Source organism: Bombus affinis, unplaced genomic scaffold (assembly GCF_024516045.1).
Source record: "Bombus affinis isolate iyBomAffi1 unplaced genomic scaffold, iyBomAffi1.2 ctg00000912.1, whole genome shotgun sequence".
Taxonomy (NCBI): domain Eukaryota; kingdom Metazoa; phylum Arthropoda; class Insecta; order Hymenoptera; family Apidae; genus Bombus; species Bombus affinis.
In genome coordinates, this window is record NW_026109435.1 from 14,704 (window position 1) to 38,201 (window position 23,498).

A 23,498-nucleotide genomic window follows, 5' to 3' on the forward strand; every position below is an offset into this window, starting at 1 on the left:
ATATTTGAAGAAGATCTATGTTCTCAGCTTCGTCGTGTGCCAGAACTTTGTAGGATAGATTGATTGTATCATGCGATGAAAATTGTATACTTGTAAGTTAAGAAAATTGGAACGAAAATTCACGTTGTCTCAAAGATATCTTGTTTTTGGATAGAAATAGTTACTTTACTAACAACATTCTCAATATTAAGGATATCAACACCTTAGATTTAATCAAAGCCGCTGGAATACGCCAGATATTTCATATCTGACTTAAACATGTACAGTGACGAGCGAAAAAAGTAAACACATAAATGTTAAAGACAAATTTTTCAAGTGATCGGTAAAGATTAGGTAAGAGTAACTACAAGTTATTATTAACGAAATGTAATAGTTAATTTTCATTAACATTAATAATGTACAAAACATTTTACAAAAATGGACATCTCAAACCATGTTTACAGTTTTGCACATTAATTATACTCGTCGAATCAAGGTTTCAACATAGTATTTCGTCCACTAGTACTACTTCACGTTTATTATATCCAATAGAATTAACTACTATTTAGGTAAATTATTTTTTGGAATGGTCAAATAATGCTCTTTTCTCATTATACCTTCGACATTCGCTTTTTACATAAAATCAACGGGCTGTGTTTACACTTTTGTCAACTTTTGCTTGTCACTGCATATCAAGGAAGATTGAAATATAAAGTAATTCGCACAAAAAAGTAGATATTAGTATTGATGTTATTGTATTCCATATTTGACCTTAAAATATGAATCAAATATGAAAAATCAGTCTAAGTATTAATGAAATTTCAGACATTTTTTCTAAAAGAACGGAACTTTCCTTTCTAATGAGCACTATATGATGCAATAGAAAAACAATTTGACACTGAAAATTGTGGTCAAGATCAATTTTGTGCTACACTTATTTAACCAATTTTCATCAAATCGAAGGTGTAGAATGGCTTGAAAAAGAAACCGCGATAAATACTTTTTTGACACTTTGTACAAAGGTGTATATCAATGTGTATATCGATACACATACTCTGTATGTGCATATCCGTGGAATATATATCCGTTTTTCGAAGCAAAATGTTATCTACCTGTTCAAAAGAGCAAAGCAAAAACACTACATAGAGGGTTTGTTACTGTTGACACTCTGTATTTCGGTGCGCAAAGTATCCAACCAGATATCCAGGAACAGCTTTCAGGGAACGAGATTGAATGTTGATTGAACATACCTATTTGATCGAATATATTTAATATGGCAATGTTACGTATAACAATATACGTATGGAATTTTAAATGTCATGAGGGTTGCAGCGGACACAATTTTAATTACATTAAACATTTTGCTCATTGATGACCTTACCTTAATTTTTTTCTCCTTCCTCACTTTCTTCTCCTATGCGAGTGACACAGCAAGATTGATAGTAACAAGCGATTTCATTAAAACACAATCTCCTTTTCCATTTGATGAACACGATACGAGACGAGGGAATGATTTAGGAACACGACTTTCGAGCGGTTTCAACAACTATTAAGTTTCATTTATAGCAACGAACACTGCCAAAGACGCAATCAAGAAGCTTCGCGTAGCTGCTGTAGATGACGTAGATGAAAAAAGGTAGATCAAACGTAAATGACGAAATTATACATTAATTTATTTTAACGCGTTAAAATTACGCTAATGACAGTTGCTCCGTTCTATTCGTTCATATATTTAAGCCCTATATGCAAAAAAGTGAATGTAGCATCTGCAAGCGTGTTAATTGGACAACGACGAATTTCGTTTCGCAAACACGGACACGTGAAACATTTTGAAGTTACGCGGACGCGAGAGTAATTCGTTCCCTTAAATTGCTCAATTTCCATTTCTTTCGCCATGTACATTCGAGTACTGCATTTGAATTGCAGAGCAGTCGGAAGTAACGGCGCACGTCGTTGATGTATCGACAGGAACATGAATTCTTTTTTCATCGACTTATTAAACCGAATCAAGTTTTCAAATCCAATCATTTAATTTCATCGTTTTACATCGAACGTTTCAATCTTTTTTCTTTTAAATACCTTACCTATATTTCATCTCGTTGAATATTCCATATTTTTAATGCTACTACCACTTATTGGTAATTACAAATATGTAATTATCGTTCTGAAGTTAGAAATTCGAAATAACATTCGTCAGTATATGATTCTACGTTTTATATAGAGTAGTAAAAATGATACAATGAGTTTCGGTAAATAACCAATAAAAATTTTTGTTCCTTTTTCTTTTTCTTTTTCTTTTTCTTTTTTTTTCTTTTTCTTTTTCTTTTTTTTTTTTTGGTTTTATGTATCCAAGGTCGAGAATAAACTATGTGCACGTTTCTTGTATTCGTTTCTTGTATTTTTATGAGGAATTCAGTCTTTTTACGCCACAAGAGTCTCAACGTTTTCGTTTTCACGCCTACGTTACGCTCGTTAAACACGTTGCAACAAGACCATGAATAAGGATAACAGCTTTAATGTTTTCACATGTGTTAATTTATTATTTTAGACCTTAAATATTTTATTTATAAAATCTTTATTCAAACAAGTTACCATTGTCGCTAAAATAAATCAATGAACGAAATCAGTTTAAATTTAAAATATCATTTTATAATTTCTCGTCACTTGTATCTAAAAACAACAAAAAAACGGTGTACCCACATCGTGCGTAGACGGGAAATTAAAACAGTGGAGCTTAATTGAAACACTGATCATATTCCGCGATTGTAAAACAATAATAGAAAATCGTGTTTCTTTTGAAGGGTATGAAATTGTTAGGAGATCATGCCATAAATGAAATTGGAAACTGGCTGGTCAAAGGGATTAAACTCAATTAAACTGAACTGTGTTATATTGTACAAAGGCTAGAGAACTGCTACCAAATATCTGCTAGTTTAAAGGTATCCATTATAATTATAAATTATAATTATATTTCAAAATCAATCTCCTAGTAATAAGTAAATTAATATTTTACCTAAAATCTGTGATATAGATAACAAAAATAAATTCTTTACATTATTCGTTAGTTTGCAATATAATTAGAATATTATCTTTATTTTCTGGTGTCTTTGTTATTCTTAAAAGATAAACTGCTTATTTAGAAATGTAACACTGCATATGCTATTGATAAATCATTTTATATTTAATTCTGCAACCTTCAGTCATTGTTAAAACTTGTTGTTGACAATACTGTCGGTTAATAGAAATTTCTAAAATCCCCTTGTTTCTACTCGATTAAAGGGTATATTGCAGAAACTATGTTAACTACAGTGTTAGCTACAAATCACCTTTGTCACTCCATTAAACTTATACACAATAGTATTGTTTCTTGTTTTCATTTAAAATAAAATATGTTATTGTAGGAATGAAGCAGAATGTTCAAATAATTGAAACAACTTTTTGTCCTATAATTAGTGGCTTTCATTTTAAAAATTAAAAAATTTTTAATCAACGATATTTGGAAGTTTCGATCTAAAATGACCAGGAATTGAAACAGAAAATATTTTGATGCCAATAAATACGTATTCTTCACACATGAAACAAATATGAAAACAAAAATCGATGTATATGAATGAATTTTGAAATGGGGAGGAATTATATGATTATACCCATTCTCTGTTGCGTTTAATTGTTTCAATTGATGTCTCATGAGAATTTTCATCGAATTTTTTAGAGATCCTGGCTGTAAGGTCTTTCTAAAATTATAAGAACAGATTCAAACTATAACATTTGAAAACTTGTGATTACAAAACTTACTTGTTTCTCATAATTATTTAAATGAATCTATTCGGCATTTTGAGTGACCGTCCCTTTATGGCTCGGACGGCACCTCTCCTTCCTTTGGCAAATTCCGAATTATCTGTCCTCCCCGAGCTGCAAACCTGATGACTTAGACAGTAGGGAAAAACATCAGGGAAAACCTCTGGCTAGAAAAGTACGATAGACGAACAAAATTTAACGGCTGATGGGGAGTATCAACAACATACAAGGACAATCATCAACAAAGTGTCGTACCGTGCGGGTGAAATACTGGAGTTTCAACAAGATCCTATTATAACCATCGAGTTCAGAACATCAAACTTTGTTTGCATAAAGCAAGTGTAAACAAAGTGTCAAATTACACTAACACTCGATCTATTAAATCCGTTCCACCTTGAGCGTTAATTCATTCAAGGTTCGTGGTATCGATCGATCGGTCGGACGTGCCCGGTGGCTCTTTAGTTGATGATTTGTAACAGAATCCTTGCATTAACACAGATTCTCAGAACACACAACTTCACCCAGCAGATATCGATTACAGTCAGTTGTCACTAACGATGCTTTTATCAACAATTTCTTTACCTGATCCTCTGTTGATCCTCTGGAAGTTTTAACTATATATATTCTCTAGGAACAGTAAGATTTTAATGATATAACTTTACTAATGAGATCTTAATGTCATAAACGGTATCGAAACTTCTTAATTAATGTCGTTATCGAAGAAGAGACTCGTAATCTTCTCAAACGAAGAGCACTTGATGGTTACAAGTAGAACTCGATATCTTAGTTTCTTAAAATGTGTTTCTGTCTTTACTTTCTAAATGTAAACTTTATTCAAAACGAGCCGTTCATTCGTTACAGGCCGTTAATAAAATTGCACTTTGCACAAAGGAATTGCCGTTAATAAATTAAGATTCTCTGCTCGTCGTACAGGCTATATATCGTAATTATTCACGACGATCGTAACATTTAAGTCCAATTCGAGCTTAAAATCCCACGTGAGCTATACTACCACAATAGCCTGAATTTCTATTTGTTCGTTTACTGCCTGTTCGTACTCGGAGCATCCGTTGTAAATTACAGCAAAATCTTCTAATGTGTTCCAGAATATGTCTTCATGGAATTTTAATGATTTATTAAATCTATAGATAACAAATGTAAAACTTATTAATTTATAATTAATATAAAATAAGAGAGCACGAAATTTCCTATTTTATGGACATATTAAATATTTGTAAAAAATTCTCTATCATTAGTATCACTTTAATTACTTTAAAGGATATAATCCCATAAAGCCGTCACACTCCTGCTCGGACAGCCGAGGAGGACGGACGTGTCTAGACGGTCGTCCTCTCCAGGTATAAGTGAATAGTGAAAAAGTGCTTCAAAGTAATAGTGCTGCAAAGTGATAGCGAGGAGGAAATAAAATAGCAATGCAGATACCAACTATAAACATAGCAACAAAAGGAGAAACATATTATATAAAAAACAAACAAATTAACATGGAGACAGAAGAAACAAAAGAGCATCGGGGACAGGAAGATAGCAATTCAGAATATGAAAGATACTACCAGGACGAAAGCTGGAAGCTAGCGAAGGCTAGCAAAAAACGCAAAACAACTACAAACATAAGTGCCATAGGAAACCCAGCTACAGAAAAGCAGCGATGGCTGCAAGAATTACCATTAAGTAACTCCTTCAGCTCACTAACGGAAGAAATAGACGCTGACCCCATAAATAAAACCACTATCCAAACAAATCATATTACAAAACCACCACCAATCTTTGTTGAGGCCCAAATAATAGACCCGCTCATCGATCTACTAAATAATCTAGATGAGAAAAACAACTACACAATAAAGCAAACAAAATTGGAACAAGTAAAAATACAAACAAACACCCCAGAAACATTTAGGAAAGTTATAAAAGCATTAAAAGAAAAAAATGCTATTTACCACACGTATCAGCTTAAAACTGAAAGGAGCTATAAAATTGTCATAAGAGGATTGCATCCTAAAACGAACATACATAAACTAAGCGATGAGTTAGCTAAAATTGGTCATCAAACAAGAACAATAAACAATATAACAAGATTCGACACAAAGCAACCATTACCACTATTCTTAATAGAACTGGAACCCAGAAACAATAACAAGGAAATATATGATATCAAACAAATACTAAACACAATAGTAACAGTCGAACCACCACGACACAAAAAAGATATACCTCAATGCATGCGGTGTCAACAATACGGACACACTAAAAATTATTGCAACAGAAGCCCAGCTTGCGTCAAGTGCGCAAAAAGTCACTTAACTATACACTGCCCATATTCTGGAAAAATAGAAAAAGTTAAATGCTACAACTGTAACGGAAACCACCCAGCCAGCTATAAAGGATGTGAAGTAAGAAAACAATTACAACGTAAACTGTTCCCGCCCCTACGAAGCAGAACAATCACTAACACACAAGCCCAACAGGACAGCACAAAACCTGAAATAATACCAAATACAGAGCAAGCAATAAACACCAAACCTATCAGCACCAACACCATTGGTGGTCTAAGCTATGCTCAAGTAACCAGCCAACCAACACATACACACAACCAATACCACAGCAATAGTAACAATGACACTGCAGGAATCAAAGAACTGCTCAAACAATCCATAAAGAACACCGAAATGCTAACCAGAATGATAAGCGAACAAAACGCAGTACTCAAACAGCAAACCCAACAAATCACAGTCATGCTACAACTAATTACAAACGTGCTAAGCAAAAAATAAAAACGGACACTCTGAAAATAGCAGCCTGGAACTCAAACGGCCTACAACAACGGGCCCTCGAAATTAAAACATTCATATACAATAACAATATAGACATACTACTTGTCTCAGAAACACACTTCACTACAAAAAGCTACTTGAAAATACCATACTACACCATATATGATACCAAACACCCCTCAGGAAAAGCTCACGGAGGGACAGCAGTGATTGTCAGAAACGATATCAAACATTATCTACACAGTCAAGTTAACAAAGAATATTTACAAGCAACCACTGTTACAGTTCAAACTAGCAGCAACTACTTCCAGTTGTCAGCAGTATATGTGCCTCCGCGATACAAAATAACAACACAAATGTGGGAAGAATACTTCCAGGACCTAGGGGACAAGTACATCGCAGCGGGAGACTACAACTCAAAGCACACGCGTTGGGGGTCAAGAAACATTACACCTCGAGGCAGAACACTGGAAAAATACATTAGAAATAATAACCTCAATATATTATCCACAGGGACACCGACACATTGGCCGACTGACCTGAACAAAAAACCAGATCTTCTGGACTTTGCAGTTACAAGGGGACTAAACACAAATAAACTAAAAATAACACCCAACCTGGAGCTCAGCTCCGATCATACACCCATAATAATCGAATACAGAAACAAACCAATACACTATAGCAAACCAGAAACACTATGCAATAAAACCACCAAATGGCAAACTTTCAAAGAAATAATAGAAAGCAAAATAAACTGCAATATCCCGTTGAAAACTCCTGAACATATAGAACAGGCAGTAGCAATATTGACAGCAACTATTCAAGAAGCAGCAAGGACAACCACTACACCCGAACCAACCAGCAGACAAACAATAACAATCCCGCAAGAAATACTCGACAAAATCAAAGAAAAAAGAAAAGCAAAAGCAAAATGGCAAAAATACAGAACCCGAGAAAACAAAAAACACTTAAACAAACTTGCAAAGGAAATAAAAAACAAAATAAAGGAGCACAACGATAACGAATTCGCAAAGTTCATAGGGACACTCTCCACACACGAGAACACCAACTATTCACTATGGAAAGCCACGAAAAAAAAATAAGGAAGCCAATAATACCCGTCCCGGCAATCAGAAAAGCAGATAACACATGGGCAAGAAGCAACGAAGAACAAGCTGAAGAATTCTCCAACCACCTCTGCAACACATTCACACCACACATTATCAACAACAGCAACTTCAAAAGTCATACGGAGGAGGATCCACAAACCACTACTACCACAACCGACAAGGAATACACCATACCTAAAACATCAGCACAAGAAATTAGAAACATAATTGATAAAACAAAAAACAACAAAGCGCCAGGAATCGACCTAATCAATGGTAAAATCCTGAAAAACCTTCCGCCAAAAGCAATAAGACTAATGACAATAATATTCAATGCAATTCTAAGAATTCAATACTTCCCCAAACCATGGAAATTAGCACAGATCAAAATGTTACATACATACAGGCAAAGACCCGCACCAAACTGCATCTTACAGACCAATATCACTGCTTCCAGTATTTTCCAAAATACTGGAAAAAATAATATATTGCCGGATAAAAACAATAATAGAGACAAAAAATCTAATACCGGATCACCAATTTGGTTTCAGAAACAAACACTCCACGATAGAGCAAATGCACAGGCTTATAAACGAAATAATAGTAGCACTAGAAAACAAGGAATACTGCACAGCCCTCTTTATAGACATAGAGAAAGCATTCGATAAAATTAACCATGAAAGTCTACTACAAACAATTAGGAAACAATTCCCGGAGCAAATACACCACTTAATAAAATCCTACCTAAGCAGCAGAACCTTCGTAATAAAAATCAAGGACACACATTCTCAAGTTAAAGACATCAAGGCCGGGGTACCACAAGGAAGCGTCCTAGGCCCAATACTATACACATTATACACGGCGAACATACCAACAACTACCAACAGCACAGTATTGACATTCGCGGACGACACAGCTATACTAGTCAGGCATACTAACCCAGAAACGGCAGTCAAAATACAACAAGAACATATCATAAAAATAGAGAATTGGCTACAAGAAAAACAAATAAAAGCAAACCCCAATAAATGCAACCATATTACATTCACGCTACGAAAAAAGATACCACCAAACATCCTATTGAACGGCACGCGTATAACGCAAACAAAGCATGTCAAATACCTAGGACTCCACTTAGATACACAACTCACGTGGGAACTACACATCAAATCAATAGTAGAAAAAATAAAGAAAACAAGGAGACAAATGCATTGGCTAACAAGCCGAAAATCCAAATTAAGCATTGAAAATAAATTAAAAATATATAAAACGATCATAAAACCAATCTGGACGTACGGAATACCATTATGGGCGACGGCAGCAATGAGCCATATAAACAAAATAGAGGTAATACAGGCTAAAATCCTCAGAACAATAGTAAACGGACCTTGGTACGTCAGAAACGAAGATATACGGAGGGACCTGGGAATCCCAACGGTCAAGGAAGAAAGTAGCAGATACTCCGAGAAATACAAATCAAGAATAGCAACACACCCAAACCGGTTAGCTGCGGAAACATACAAAACCATAAACATGGACAGAAGACTAAAAAGGAAGCACCCAGCAGACCTTATAAAGGACATAACCTAACAAACACGAGGATGGTACCCCGCTGGGGGTAGCCACCAACATGCTAATTTAACGGTTAAAAAATTCCACCAAATGTCCAAATTGGACAAATTGTGAATTTTAATAAATAAAAAAAAAATAAATAAATAAAGCCGTGACCCCTGAAAGAATCGATGTTCACGCATGACAAATTGGGGTCGTATGAAAGTTCCGGTATGAACGTTACTAGAGCTGATACCAGCTAGGGGCACAGGTATATGTTCTGGGTCCATAATATATTTATAAAGGGCTGCCGATTCAACGAGTGGCCCGGGTAAATTTAAATTGTAAATAGACAGAGATTTCAAGTAAAAGCCTGGATAAGAGCGGATATGGTATGAGAGTCTGTGGTGGAAAGAGGAACAGGCTGCTTTTATTTGTAAAGTTTGAATTTCCTCGATATCGAAGGTGTTTAAGCCGCAAGTGTGTTTCATGTTAATCGTTCATGTTAATTCATTAGAGACTGAGATTTTATTGTAATACGACTCCTGGGTGTCAGTACGATCTGAATGTTTTGTTAGAATGATACTGTGCTTTTCTCTCTCTGGAATATCCTTTTCATATTTTAATTTTAAATCGATGACAATCTTAAATTTTATGCCTCATGTTTTTAAAATATAAAATTATATACTATGTTATGCTATAATGTATTATGTACAATTATATATATTATGCCTACTGATTGATATGAATTTCTTTCGGTCTCGAATGCGTTAAAACGGAGCGCAAAGAAGTCGAAATTACTTATTGTAATTGGTAAAACATCGTGAAAGGCAGACAGATACAAGAAAGAAGTTAAACTATAAATTATATTTGCGACATTGTTATGTTTTTGCTTTCTTTAAGCCTTTCATCAAGACAGCCGATCTATAAATACTAATCGACCAATTTCTCTAAGCTTGTAACTTCAAATTAATGTTTATATATATAAAGAGTTACGTATTAATCTATCTAAATATTTAAAAAGATGTTTAATGTTATAAATGATGGATATTAAAGATGTTCAAAAGAATGTAGTCTTCGCGTGTTCTTTATCATATCCCTGATCAAAGACATTCCAATATTATTACAATATCCAATTACATATTGATACACAAGATATACAGATTATTATTTATAACATTTTGGTTTTCTTAATTGAGTTATTCATTTAGTACAAATGATAAGTAATTAGTAATAATTCATTAAAAAAAAAAACGGTATTGTAGTAGAAATATTATAAGAAAACATTTTCTGTTTCAGTGTAGAGTTACTCCTTTTTATAGACAGTGTCGTACAAATCCGTACGTCTTTGAGAAAATGTAGGTATCTGAGCCCTTACTTCCTCAACAACTTTCAAATCTGAGAGAAGAGAAAAACATACGAAGTAATAAGTAATGCTTGCTAATAAATTCAGCAAATACAGAGGGAGCCGGCAAAATCGATAAACCAACGTTTAATGTTAAGCTGGAAATTACCGATATCGGTGACCACCATATTTTCCTGAGTTTCCAAATCATAAAGGATTTTCCCCCAGGGATTTGTCAACTGTGTATGTCCCCATGCGACATAACTTGCTGAAGGAACACGAGCCGGTGATATACAGGCGACCTATAATTGATTGTCATTCGCTCTGGAACGCTGAAGTAATGACCAGTGCAGTGGTCCAGTGGTCATATTGAATGCCGCCGGATATATCAGCATTTGCCAACCTAACACAGAGAAACGGGAAATATGAGACCACTGAATTTTAGTTAACTTTGTAGGTGCACAATCCACATTCCATAATTTATGAATATGCGAGAACAGTCCTCTTGTCGTGCTTCTAATTCTTTTATTTATTTCCTTTTCAGCGAATATACTGGTTTTTTAAATTAAGCTCCTTTTTATACAGAGTTACAGATTATATTGATTATATTTTATATAGAATATATTTAAGAAAGATAGTTACTTTCCTGCTAGTTAAGTATTGTTCGATTAAGCTACTGTACCTTTGTTCCGATAAATGCGTGCCATTTCCTCGAATCTGATATCATAGCAAATGCCAATACCTATTTTCCAGCCCTTCACATCAAACATTGTTAGGGAATTACCAGGACTGAGTGAATCACTCTCTCGGAAAGTAATCTTGTTGGGAATGTCGATGTCGAATATATGTACCTAATAACATAAAAATATAGTTGCTAACTCTATTGCTGTAACTTTTGTAATTTAACATCAATGTTACGAACTTTTAAACTTTAATTGTTTTTTATTTAATAACTGACAGCGTTTTTATCACTTTCTTTTATTAAAAAGTTTTATCATTTAATAATACTTGAGAAGGAATATTTTTTAAGAAAAAATAAGTTCTTTCCTATGTGAAAAATTTATATTACAAAACAAATATATTGTACAAAAACTTATATATTATATTACGACAAAAATGTATGTTTCTCGTATCAAAACGTATTTTATAAACCTATAACATATTTTGTAAATTATAGAATTGGTTATAGTACACGTATGTACATATGTATATTCCTAAATTATTCCTAGATAGAGTCACTTTCTCCACCCCAATATTTTCAATTTCAAAGCCACATGGACGTATATTATTTACCTTCCGGTGTTTTGCTATCAAAGTTCCATCGGGACCCCAAATAGTACAGGTATTGTACAATTTATCGCCCTCTATTTCAGCTATCGTACCACCAACTACATAAATACTGTTTTCCTTAGCTGCCTTCGATAAAGCAACGCTCGTTTCACAATCAGGAATACTCTCGGCGTATTTTGGAAAGTATTCTGCATTGCAATATTTCAATTAATGAAAAATAACTGTCCATTGTTCCAACCATAAATTAGGTTGAAATGTTTGTCAATTTTTTATTTTTTAAATTATTAAAATAACTAAATTTTATATTTCGATTTACTTAAATATATAATTACTTAGATAATAGTACATATAATAAATTGTTTCTACAGGTTCAAGATGAAAAATGAATATTTAGAAATGTTCAATTACAATCATGCTATTTGGGTTAATACCAGTGACTTGTTACTTAACGACGTTGCTAGTACTTTTTGAAACATAAAGTTAGATTTTAACTAACTTTAATTTTTAACTACTATAGGTGGAATTATAAATACAAAATAATTGATAATACTAGTTTATAAGTACCTAATTATTAGTATCTTAAAAAATATATTTATACAAAAATCACGATAATCATAAAACTGGGGAAATTCTATATATCGAATTCTAAATTCGAGTCAATTCACAATTTTTATGGAAGTATAAACGATAAGGTAATTTGTCTACTTTTACTTTTTTCTATATAGTTGTTATACATATAATAAATTATTAGAAAAAGAAACAAATTATTACGTATTCCATATGGTGAATTAAAGCATTCAGGAAGAGCAATAATATCAGCATTATGCTCTTTCGCGCTGGAAATGTAGGAAACTGCCCGCTCTACATTTTTGCTTTTTACTTCATTTACTTGAAGTTGTACCAAGTGCCAAGCGAAATGCTAAAATGTTGGAAAAGTTAAATACACTCGGTTATATATTTCCCATACTTTTTATCTATAAATACTTTATACATAGTGAATACTTACTCGACATCGTTCGCACTACTTGTTTAGCGATGTTCGTAAGTATCATAATGTTCTTTGAGGTCATGTATGGTACTACTCGATATCAACATTACGTAAGCAATACGCGGGGATTTTTAATAATTATTGATAAAGTTTAGGACATTAACTTTGATGTAATTGTAAACATTATTACATATTATAATTAAATGTAATTTTCAGTTAAGGGTAAGAAAAGAAATATACTTTTGTAAAAATACACTTTATTATAAAATCTGTATAAATAAAATTGTACAATTTGTCTTGAAAGTAAAATGACCGAATACGTTCCTGGAAAATATTACTGCCTACTAAATGATCGAGATCTTGATCTTTCTCGTCTTTCGTGTTTCTTTCTGTCTGCATAATCTCTGGGTTTCTTATCTCTAACTTTTTCTCTTTCTTTGTCTTTCTTTTTATGTTTTTTACTTGATCTTTCAGATGAGCAATCGTGCTTCTTATGTTTCTTTGACTTCTTCAATCCTTTTAATTTATAAGAATCATTACTATTAGAGTTACTTCTTTCTCTCCGTCTCTTCTTTTCAGAATCACTATCGCTGTCATCATTAGATTCGGAGCGCCTTTTTCGCCTTTCTGATTTTTTATCCCCCACTTTATCATACTTGTTCTTATTATGCATCGTACTTCCGATTTTCTTTCTTTTATTACTACTTTTGTCACCATCTTCACTGTCTTCGGGGTCAGGGGACATTGATCTTTTTCTATCCATCTTTTCCTTGAGTCCCTTGGATTCCTTGTCCTTATATTCCTCATACTTTTTTGTATCTGAAATTAACCCCATAAGATACTGAAAGCTAAAACCTCTACATTTATCATATTTTATATAAAAATAGAAGGGACCTTTAAAAAATTGCATGCAACAACACACTTACAGGTACTCTTGAATTAGTTTTTCTACGCGTCTGATTATGTATTTATATGTATATGTCAATTCAAATTTATTTTCTTAAAAGTCCCTTAATGAAAAACTAACACTTCGTATTAACTTTGAACTTTTGAGTTCTTAGAATATTCTGATTTAGTAACTGGCTGTACCATAAATTCATTTACAGATATTACATTTCCACCAAGAGCTAGTTTTATTATGAGCCTTCCTGCATCATCATCGAATCCTTCTATTTGACCTGAGGTGATGAGGCGTGATATGTATGGAAGAATCACTCGGTGTTATTTAATAATAACTGTTTATTTGCTTGTGTTCGTGGTATACACTAGCGCGGTGAAAACACGGTACAATTATCGGTTCAAGATTACAAGTTCAAACTCGGCGCGGTACTTTACGCGGTGGTTCGAGTCGAGACGATTGCACAGACGTTTAGAGATTCAGATTCGCTATTATGTACGACTGCGGGCGAACAATTCAGATAGGCGTCTTCCAACTTGCTTCGCGGCTCGCGATAGAACAGAATGAATTAGTGACGCGATGATGCTCCTTAGGAAAACTGTGTTTGGGTGTGTCTAAGGATACGGGATCATCGGATTCGTTAAGAAAAGTGTTGGTTCAGAGAGTGAGGGAAATGGACGTCGCTGTTAATTGGCTAAATTGTGAGTTGGTGGTTGGAAAGGGATGGTAGCTGCCCTTGAGAGAGAGTTGCTAGCGAGGAGCGTCGTACGTGAGAAAAAGCAGATTTCCCGTAGTAGGTGGTATGTGTAGGGACTATTGAGACAAAGACTATTTGTCCCTTTAGAGAATCTTAGCTGCATGAATCCTAAGATTTATAGCGGATCCTTAGGCTCGACGTAAATATTCGGCGAGAATTTATCGACATCTGGCAATCATCTCGTTCGAAGGGTAGAGAGTCTTTGTGTAGCGAGGCACGAGACAGAAACCGTTGGGAAGTTTGCTGTCGAGTACCGCTACAGACCATAATTATTAATTTGTTTTCCAGCTATAATTTTCACAAATGTTCCTTTCTCGATTTTAACTTCTTCCTCTTCTTTTTTGGAATCTGTATTTTTCTTCTGCAATGCTACTTTGTCTGCTCCAAGACCCATACCTTTTGGTAGTAATTCTGGTATGACAGCTGCTACTAATCTGTAATAGTTAGAATAAACGATTGTGAAATAAAAAATGATGTTCTCTGTTTACTTTCCAATAAGTGATGTATTAAACACATATAATTAATTTAATCCAGAGTAAAATTCATACTTTTCATTTCAACCAATTCCCTTTCCTGGTTGCCATCCCATTCCCCGTAACATTGCTACACCAAAAGCATCAATAGGAATTTTTTCATAATCTTCTAACGTAGACTGAAAAATACAAAACGATATTTATAATATGCAAATGTAATACATCTGTGCATTGCACATCAATATGTTGATAACGTACCTGTTCTTTGCCTCTTAATGATTCATCTTCTACTAAAGGTAAAGTTAAATCATTTGTTTTAGTTTCATATTTATTCTTTGACTTAAGTTCCTCAATGATTTCTTTCGTCGCTTGCTCTTCTAAAGTAACAACTTTATTTTCACTATCTTCAACTGGCTCTTTCTTTATTGATATTATTGCCGATGTTTTTCCATTAGATAGCTTTGATTTTGCCTCGTTAACACTAGCGTCTCCTACCTTTTCCTTATCTGCCTTCGGAAGGAAAATGTCTGCATCTATTTTATTAACAATTCTATCATGCCAGGTTTTTGAACCTACTAATGGAATAATTAGAGGTTCATCTTTTTTTTCTTCCTCACTGAAATAAAAAGATTGTTTTCAAATATATATATTCCGCTATTGGTGATTTTTATAAGTTAGGTTGAGGTTACATGTTTCTTGATTATAAATTTTACTTTTTGAACTCACCCTATTACTTTGATACCTTTTTCATCAAGGCATTCAATGTAATCAACTTTCTTTTTTTCTTGTGGAATAGCATCTTTTAACACAGGTTTCTTAATAGATTTCGCAAAACCGAAGGAAATCTTCTTTCCTTCTTCTGCCATTTATTTGTTATTTCAACACTGACTTATAGATCAATACACATGTATATACTAGACATAAAGATTGATGTCACTTGAAACTATTGTCACATGAATCTAATATCTTATTATACTTTATTAATCTATTCGCAATTACTTGCACATTACTAAAATTTCATTCCGACAATGTATCAAGCGCCTGAATAAGTGACATTAAAGTAAACATATATCAGAGAGGAAATAAGAAGAACTGACGCCTATGGTTTTCTATGTTACAGAGCTAGTGCTGCACCATACGGCCAAATGCCGAAGGTGGCTTATGCTAGTATATACCTGCCTATACGTTTCAATCAGAAAATCGATATTATGTGTTCATGTGAAAATTCACATTTCCCTAGGAGCTGTATTTTGATAGATTTAAGCTTCTAATGGAGCATTTTAAACGTATAGAGTATACTATGAAGTAGATAGTAGTGCGGATCATTTTATATTCATAGAAAAATTTGAATGTATAGAAATGTACAAAATGCTCGTGATATGCAAAAATATGCAAAATATTCAAAGTAAACCAATCATCAAAACGTTTAGAAGGTGAAACAAATTTCTTTAATAACACCTAGATTAATTTTTATTTGTTAACAATCTACATTCTACTACGCTTTTGATTCTACCCTAGTTTATGCACCATAGCGCATGACAGCGCTATTATGTCCTTTACAATTTATTCAAGATCATTCTATTTTCAGATCAGACTCTCTATTTTTCTTTTTGCATCCTGCAAATTACCGTGTAGAGATGTAAAACGAAAGCTATTGCTCGTTAAAATTTGACGTAAAATTTTGTTTTCATGAAAATATACATATGTTGAATTAAATAAACTAAACTATTGATAGTCACATTGAAAGTATATATATTTATATATAACTTAGATTTCACGGATTATTTCGATATTGAAGTACTTCTTACGTATTAACGAAGAAGATAAAACATACTAAGACAAGCATAATTCAATTGAGCGATTATGATAATGTTAATGCGCATTTCCGAACGTGCAGAGGATAAATGAGCAGATACCATCACTTTCTCCTTTGTTTCATGCAACTGTAACTCTTAGAATGTAATGTATAAATGTATATAACTATCCTTAACCGCATTGACGAAATGACGATAGACACAATTACTTGTTTGTCAGTTGAAGATCTGTTCTTTCCTCTTACTACATATTTATGTACTCTTAACTTGTCTTTTTAGCGATACTATCGCTCGTTTGTTCTACAGTTTTCAGAATTCTATCTTTTAGCGTTCTACACACGATCGGAGCGTAAATGTGCCCGTAGTCTGCCTGTTCCTATAAGCTACGTTAAACGATCATCTTTGATTGTGTTGGCTCGTAGATCGTAGAGGAAGCCATTTACCTATCTTTCGGAACAAGAACTACAGTTAAAAACAGCGACCAATTGAGAACGGTAGTTAAGTCTGGGAGTAGAGGGGAGAGCGTGTTTTAGCGGCGACAACAGCGCACGGTGTGCAGATACGAAGCCGGGGTAAACCGGGAAGCCGTAGTTCACGGACCGTAGTAAGCGTGGTAACTCTGAACAGTCAACGACATTTGAAAGCCAGCCGCGCTCTGGAATTCAGGTAAATTTACCTCTTTTTCGTCTTAAATTTTCATTGACATTTCTCTGCTTATAGATTATTATACGGTTAGAAATGACATATTTTTGGAGATATCGAGGATGTCTAATGGTACTTTTAAGCAATTTCGATTTTCATCACTCATAAATTGAACCGAGGAAATTCCATCAATTTATTTACCGGCTGTTAAAAAGTTTTAATGAAATGGGACAAATGGTAATTAGTTGCGAAAATAAAGACAGTTGTGCCAGAGTTACAGTGTGTGCCTTTAATTTCAATTAAATCAAAATTTTGACGGTGGATACGTATCGTTAGCAGATGATTCACAAGTTTCGAATCGTCTGACGGTACTGGTGCGTTGAACTTTCAGTGGTTGCGCGCGTACGCGTGTCGAGTCGAATTCTAGTTCGATTTCGCTATGGTAAATGTAGTCGAGTGAACAATCGCGCTACCGGATCGCGCGGTCGGGGACACGATTTCATCTGAGCGCGTAGATTTACCGGACGGAACGGTCATCAAACGTCTGCCATGGTGCTTTCATGGTTTCACTAGGGTTTTGGTGAAAGCTTAGGTTGACATTCACGGTTCATTTAGACTGATAATTCACGATTTCATCTATTCCCTTTTTTTCTCTTTTAAGCCTCCTTTTTCTATGCTTGGCCAGTTCCAGTAAATGTATTTAAAGCTATTACAGGTCATTCAGAAGTTACGTCTCATAAATTAAAATACATAGAAGAATGGCAATTACATTCTCCTTTTTATCATTTATATTCTATTATTAGAACACGTATCATTTTTCAAAATTTTCCTTGCTATCTACAATTGTTTATGTCATCTTCCTATTGATCATCGACTTTGTCATTTGCATGTCTCATTTTCCTCGTGATGCGGCATTTCAATATCAGGGAACGAATTTGTATCTTCTACATGAAATCATCTCTTTAATTTCAGATAGACGAATATGCGGCTGCTTCTGTTCCAAATATCTCCGTTACTGTGCCTGTTGACGGAAATCGGCGCGGCTGGGATCGGTAAAGCATGGCAGATCCTGCCGTATTCCTGGAATCACCCATCATGGCCACGGCTCGACTCTTCCGCGTTCGAAGTTCGCAGCGTGACCGGGGTTGGTCATCTCAATCCCTTGTTTAATTGTTGATTTTTTTAAATCTTTGTTTATTAATTCCAGGTTTTTTACATATTTTTTTTTTACATGATTTTTTTTCCAGAATAAACGCTGAATGCTGATTGTAGAGTGGTACAGGCAAAAGTACCGATACGCGATGGTACGACATAGCCATGCATCATTACATTTTTTTTTTTTTTTTTTTTTTTTTTAAGATTATTATTGTAACTTAAATTTAAGCCGCTGTTACGCTGTGCTTATGTGCGATATTTTAATTTATGTCCTGAATGCCTGGACGCAAAAACAGGACAGTTCGTTAGCGTAGGAGAGAACTTCTTCGTTAGACTGAACTCTGTTGATTGACTATTGAAAGCGCAAAGCGTAATAAGTTATAGTAATTCTTTTGCACGAGATTAAATAATTCAAGAGCGTTATTTTTTAGTATCGATTATTTATTTTAAACATTGAAATTTACAATAAACATTTAGTATTTCTCGATAACTAGATGCGACTGTCCTCACATAAATGTATCAGTATCTGTATCATATGTATCTGTATCATAAATGTATCATAAATGTAATAGTATTACTTCTACTTGGTCGGAAAAATCGACAAACGCGTATATCTGTCGTTAGGCCGTGCGGAATACTTGCAAAAAACGCATATATGTGTTCTGAGTCCATACATGCGTTAATAAGATAAGAGGAAATAAAAGACAGATTATCGATAAAATACACTAACACATATGTAATACATGTATATATTACCACTCAGATTACACATATTATATATTATATTATATTATATATATTATATTATATTATATAGGGAATATGTATACCGCGTATATATGTAGAACTATATATTTCAAACTTGTTTATAGCGCGTGCGCACACATACATGCACGCACGCGAACAATTTTTCGATCGATAATTATATTAATAATTTATAACCATTTATATTTTTATATTTTTACATTTTTATATTTTTATACTTTTATATTTTTATATTTTTATATTTTTATCCTTTTATACTTTTATATTTTTATACTTTTATATTTTTATACTTTTATATTTTTATATTTTTATATTTTTATATGATAACCATTTATATTTTTTAAAATATGTTCTTATGGCATACATATTTATTCCACGCTTCATATCTATCCACATCCGTAACATACCAAGTCGAGTAACTACATTTGGTAATGATATGTATATCTTCTCTCCGAGGCGTCTGCGTAAAGCTGCATCAATGTCCCTAATAATATATTTAGAATAAATATTATTGTTCTGTTATATTAATAATAACGAAGGAATATTCTGAACAACACAATAATTAAGATTAAGATAATGAATAATTATGATATTAAGATATTTTCTACTTAGAAAACATTGAAATAGCGTGATATACATACCAAGGGCAATTAGTTGCAGCCAAAAGAACTACATTAGAATTTTCATTAGCAGAATACCTTTCCAGGGAGAAAATGGGCCATTAAAAAAGATAGGGTACTTAAGGGGATACACAATGGCCTCCGTAATGGCAGATTTACATTCCTCTAGGCCTACGATGTTGTCCCAATATACATTTAATTTTTTCAGTATGATTTCCTGCGACAATACAAAGATGAAATGGCGCATAATCTCCGTATTAATTTCCAAAAGTGTTATGTAATTCATTATTTAAAGCTTTACTGAAATCCCTGCGTCATTGATATACAGTGGATTGTTTATCCAAGGTATTTGTTGGATATACAGTGGATATATACAACAATACATTTGTCGGATATTGATATACAGTGGATTGTTTATCCAAGGATAGGTATTTTATTTTTAAAAAGCTTTACAATACGTATATTAATCGAAAATAACTTACGGATAAAATGTCTTCAGCAATCTTCCACAATCCCGGATTGTCTATATAAAGCTTCTGAGCCTATTTTGACATCTTTGATTGCGTGGATTGTTCCATTAAGATGTTAAATAGCTCCTCTTCTGATGAAGATTCATCGCTTTCATTGTCGAAAATTGATGTCAATGTCATTGCCAGATTAATATCATCCGTAGCATCACCCCTCATCTTCTGTTGTGCATTCCTCCCTTTCACAGACCCAGATACAGACTCACTTCTCCTTTGTTTGCTAACAGATTTGACACGTTTTACTACTTCTTCGAAGATTGAATGATATTGTAATCGATACGTTGAATACGTTGAGAAAGTTGAATAGTGTTAAATAATTTAAATTCTTACACTTTGTTCGCATTTGTCATTTCCCTCGTCTTTATTTCCTCTTCAGTTATTTCCTTGCACAATATAGGATAATTTTGGAATTTCATCTTGTAATAATTTTCATATTCTGTAAGAATAATTTCCAAATCGACGTTGTCGCAGACTCGATATTTCCGAGGTAGACGAGCTTCCCGGATTAATACATCGCTAACGTCTACATATCTAAAAAATATAATTTTTAATTCATTGAACAAATTTTATGCTATGAGTACACACTATACGATAATCATCAATTGGGACAACTGTTTTATTTCTAGGTAAGACAGACAAAAGGAATGTACTGTCTATTTATTATTATATAAATCCTCGGCGATAATTTTTTGCCTTCTGCTTTTTAATTTCTAATTTTTAAAGTTTGAATTTAAATATATTTTCATTTATAACTAGTTAATCTACGTTATCGATTGAGTTATTCTATAACTACTGAGTTACCGATGTCGATTTTCAAATTTTCATTCCTTCCCCTCTTTCCGCACTAATTTCTATTTCGATTGGTCACCGATATTATTCGAAAAAATTGCAACTAAGAAGATATCTAAATTGCAATGTACTCACCCATTGCGTTCCAAATAATCACATATAAGGTACAATATGTTCCGATTACGTTCCGAAGTACGACTCTCCTCCTAATGCGACATTTATTTTTTTTATTATTAACAATAATTATTAATAATATAAAGATTTTCATGCAATTTTCTGTTACATTGCGAGTTTAATAAATTTGTTACACATAATTTTCTTATCTACTATCTTGATACGTGCAAAGATAAATCTTAATGATATATAATACAGCGTAAATGGTTATAAATAATTAATTATTGACAATAATTATAAGAATTATCGAAAGAAAAAGTCATAGATACTATGTGCGAGTGTAAAATATCACAAAAAATGAACAACAATTGTGAAAAACGCAATATGGCAAATCAATGACAAAACACACTCATGACTGTCATGGAAGTTCCAAAGTCTAAAATCTAGAATATTCCTTACCTCTTTTCGCAAATTATGAGATATCTCATTTGTGGTACCTCGCAGCGATGAATCACCGCTCATTGTGATAGTTTTAAATGTGATAATGATATCCTTGTATTGACTATCGTTTTTCGATAGTTACGAGAATTTTCGTTTATCACTTTGAGACAATCCGTCACTTCCTTTCTCTTATAAAGTTTCCCTTCAACTCCGTTGAAAACTGAGCATCAAACAGGAGACGAACGATTTGTTCGCACACATAAGCTGGGTGCGAATATAATGATGGAATAGTCGAGTGCTGTCTACTGTATAGTAAGATGGATGCGACATGGAAATAGAAAGAGAAGGCTGTATATAAGCATTCTCTGTCCTTGTTTAATCAGGCATGCACACTAGTGGACACTGACGGCGCTCGTTTACCGTTGTTACATATTTCCGGTACAAGTACGCGGGCATTAGAGAAGGGCGGAACGGTCTCTCTCTTTATCCCTATATCGCGTTTTTAGTTCGCTCACGCGCTCTGTACTTTTATATCTATTACATTTCCACCATAAGCAGCGGCCGTGCAGTGACTTACAAAAGTTTCGAACTCGCGGACGTTTAATCACGTTCCCTACTCCGAAGGGGTAAGTACAAAGTTGCTCGTCTCAGTACTCTTGTTAGAAGTTTTATCATCTTTTTCATTTCGTGGCTACAAGTTTTTCCAGGAAATTCTTATCGTTTTACAAGGGCTGTGCGACACAATGACGTGACGTCAGCTATCGATCATATACGCGAATTTGTTGTAAATTAATTAGCAGAATATCTGGAGTTCTTTATCGTTGCCAGCTGTAAAATATTAGAATTTTTCATTTATAATTGTCATATTTTCGACTCTTCCGTTGCCAAGACCACCTTGAAAGATTTTTGGTATGTTCCATCGCCCTTGTTAAAAGTGTGCCCATTGGTTAGCTATATTGATTTTAAAAATCAATACGTATGTCAAGTTTATTATCTCACAGAAACAAAGAAATTCGTTTTATTAACGAATTTTCGATGTTTCTTCTCAATTTCCTTTAGCATCGAACGAAGAACATTATATGATCAAACGTTTCATCGTTCAGATTATATTTCGTTTAAAAAGATTGAAATTGATATTGAGATAAAATCAAAAAGTATCCGTTGTTCTCGAACATTCTAGTATTCCTTCGCCGCCCGGGAGAAAGACAGGTATGAAGAAAGAGGATATTTTTTTTATTAACTTTTTAATATTGACAAATATTTCGACAAATATTGACGCGTGCAGTGAGAAAATCAAGTGAAATTTTGAATAATATCGTTTTAATAATTTGTGAAACGAATTAGTTTGGTTTTTTTCATTTTTGTTAGTTTCCGTCAGTGCTGATTGACGCGCCACTCCAGTTTCCATTTCCGTTTCTCGAAATTTCCTACGTCCTTGGTCTTTGGGACTCTTTGCCCAGGTAACTGCATTGCTTCTGGGTACGTCTCACCGTTCGGGTCTCTCGAGCTTTCGGTGTCAGTTGTTACCGTTGAAGGAAGAGAAGCTGGTGACGGATATTATCGAATAAATCGTTTATTCTGGAAAAGTTCGAGTAAGTTCGTTCTGTTTGAATAAATCAAGACATAGATCAATTTTTATCGTATCATCGTGATT

General features: G+C 33.8%; 1 protein-coding gene and 2 long non-coding RNA genes across 10 annotated transcripts; 1 reads left to right on the plus strand and 2 right to left on the minus strand.

The window, feature by feature from the left end:
• Positions 1-913: 913 nt before the first annotated feature.
• LOC126928409 (uncharacterized) lies at positions 914-1,710 on the minus strand. The gene is made up of 2 exons (XR_007716628.1): positions 1,361-1,710; positions 914-1,229 (listed from the first exon to the last, which is right to left on the minus strand). It is a non-coding gene; the product is annotated as an uncharacterized LOC126928409 (long non-coding RNA).
• A 10,829-nt stretch (positions 1,711-12,539) lies between these two features.
• Positions 12,540-19,376, plus strand: LOC126928408 (uncharacterized). 6 transcript variants are annotated; one of them, XR_007716625.1, is made up of 3 exons: positions 12,540-12,902; positions 16,098-16,292; positions 18,406-19,376. It is a non-coding gene; the product is annotated as an uncharacterized LOC126928408 (long non-coding RNA). The 6 variants fall into 6 exon arrangements; XR_007716623.1 differs by having other exon boundaries at positions 16,098-16,263; XR_007716627.1 differs by lacking the exon at positions 16,098-16,292.
• On the minus strand, positions 13,090-15,932 carry LOC126928407 (nucleolar protein 58-like). Of its 3 annotated transcripts, none has more exons than XM_050744155.1 (6): positions 15,704-15,932; positions 15,236-15,593; positions 15,053-15,107; positions 14,769-14,938; positions 13,890-14,027; positions 13,090-13,668 (listed from the first exon to the last, which is right to left on the minus strand). In XM_050744155.1, exons 4-6 carry the CDS (start codon positions 14,896-14,898, stop codon positions 13,184-13,186), a joined length of 753 nt encoding a protein of 250 aa, XP_050600112.1. In that variant the 5' UTR covers positions 14,899-14,938; positions 15,053-15,107; positions 15,236-15,593; positions 15,704-15,932; the 3' UTR covers positions 13,090-13,183. The 3 variants fall into 3 exon arrangements, with proteins under 3 accessions (XP_050600112.1, XP_050600110.1, XP_050600113.1); XM_050744153.1 differs by having other exon boundaries at positions 15,053-15,156; positions 15,704-15,919; XM_050744156.1 differs by having other exon boundaries at positions 13,090-14,027; positions 15,704-15,921.
• Positions 19,377-23,498: the final 4,122 nt, after the last annotated feature.

Coding starts and splice junctions, on each gene's coding strand:
- LOC126928407 (XM_050744155.1), bottom strand. CDS start 14,898: ATGGGTCTTGGAGCAGACAAAGTAGCATTGCAGAAGAAAAATACAGAT. Junction 14,028..14,768: donor AAAACAAATTAATAATTATG/GTCTGTAGCGGT, acceptor TCATCACCTCAG/GTCAAATAGAAGGATTCGAT. Junction 13,669..13,889: donor TAAGAACTCAAAAGTTCAAA/GTTAATACGAAG, acceptor GGTTAATTTCAG/ATACAAAAAAGTATGAGGAA.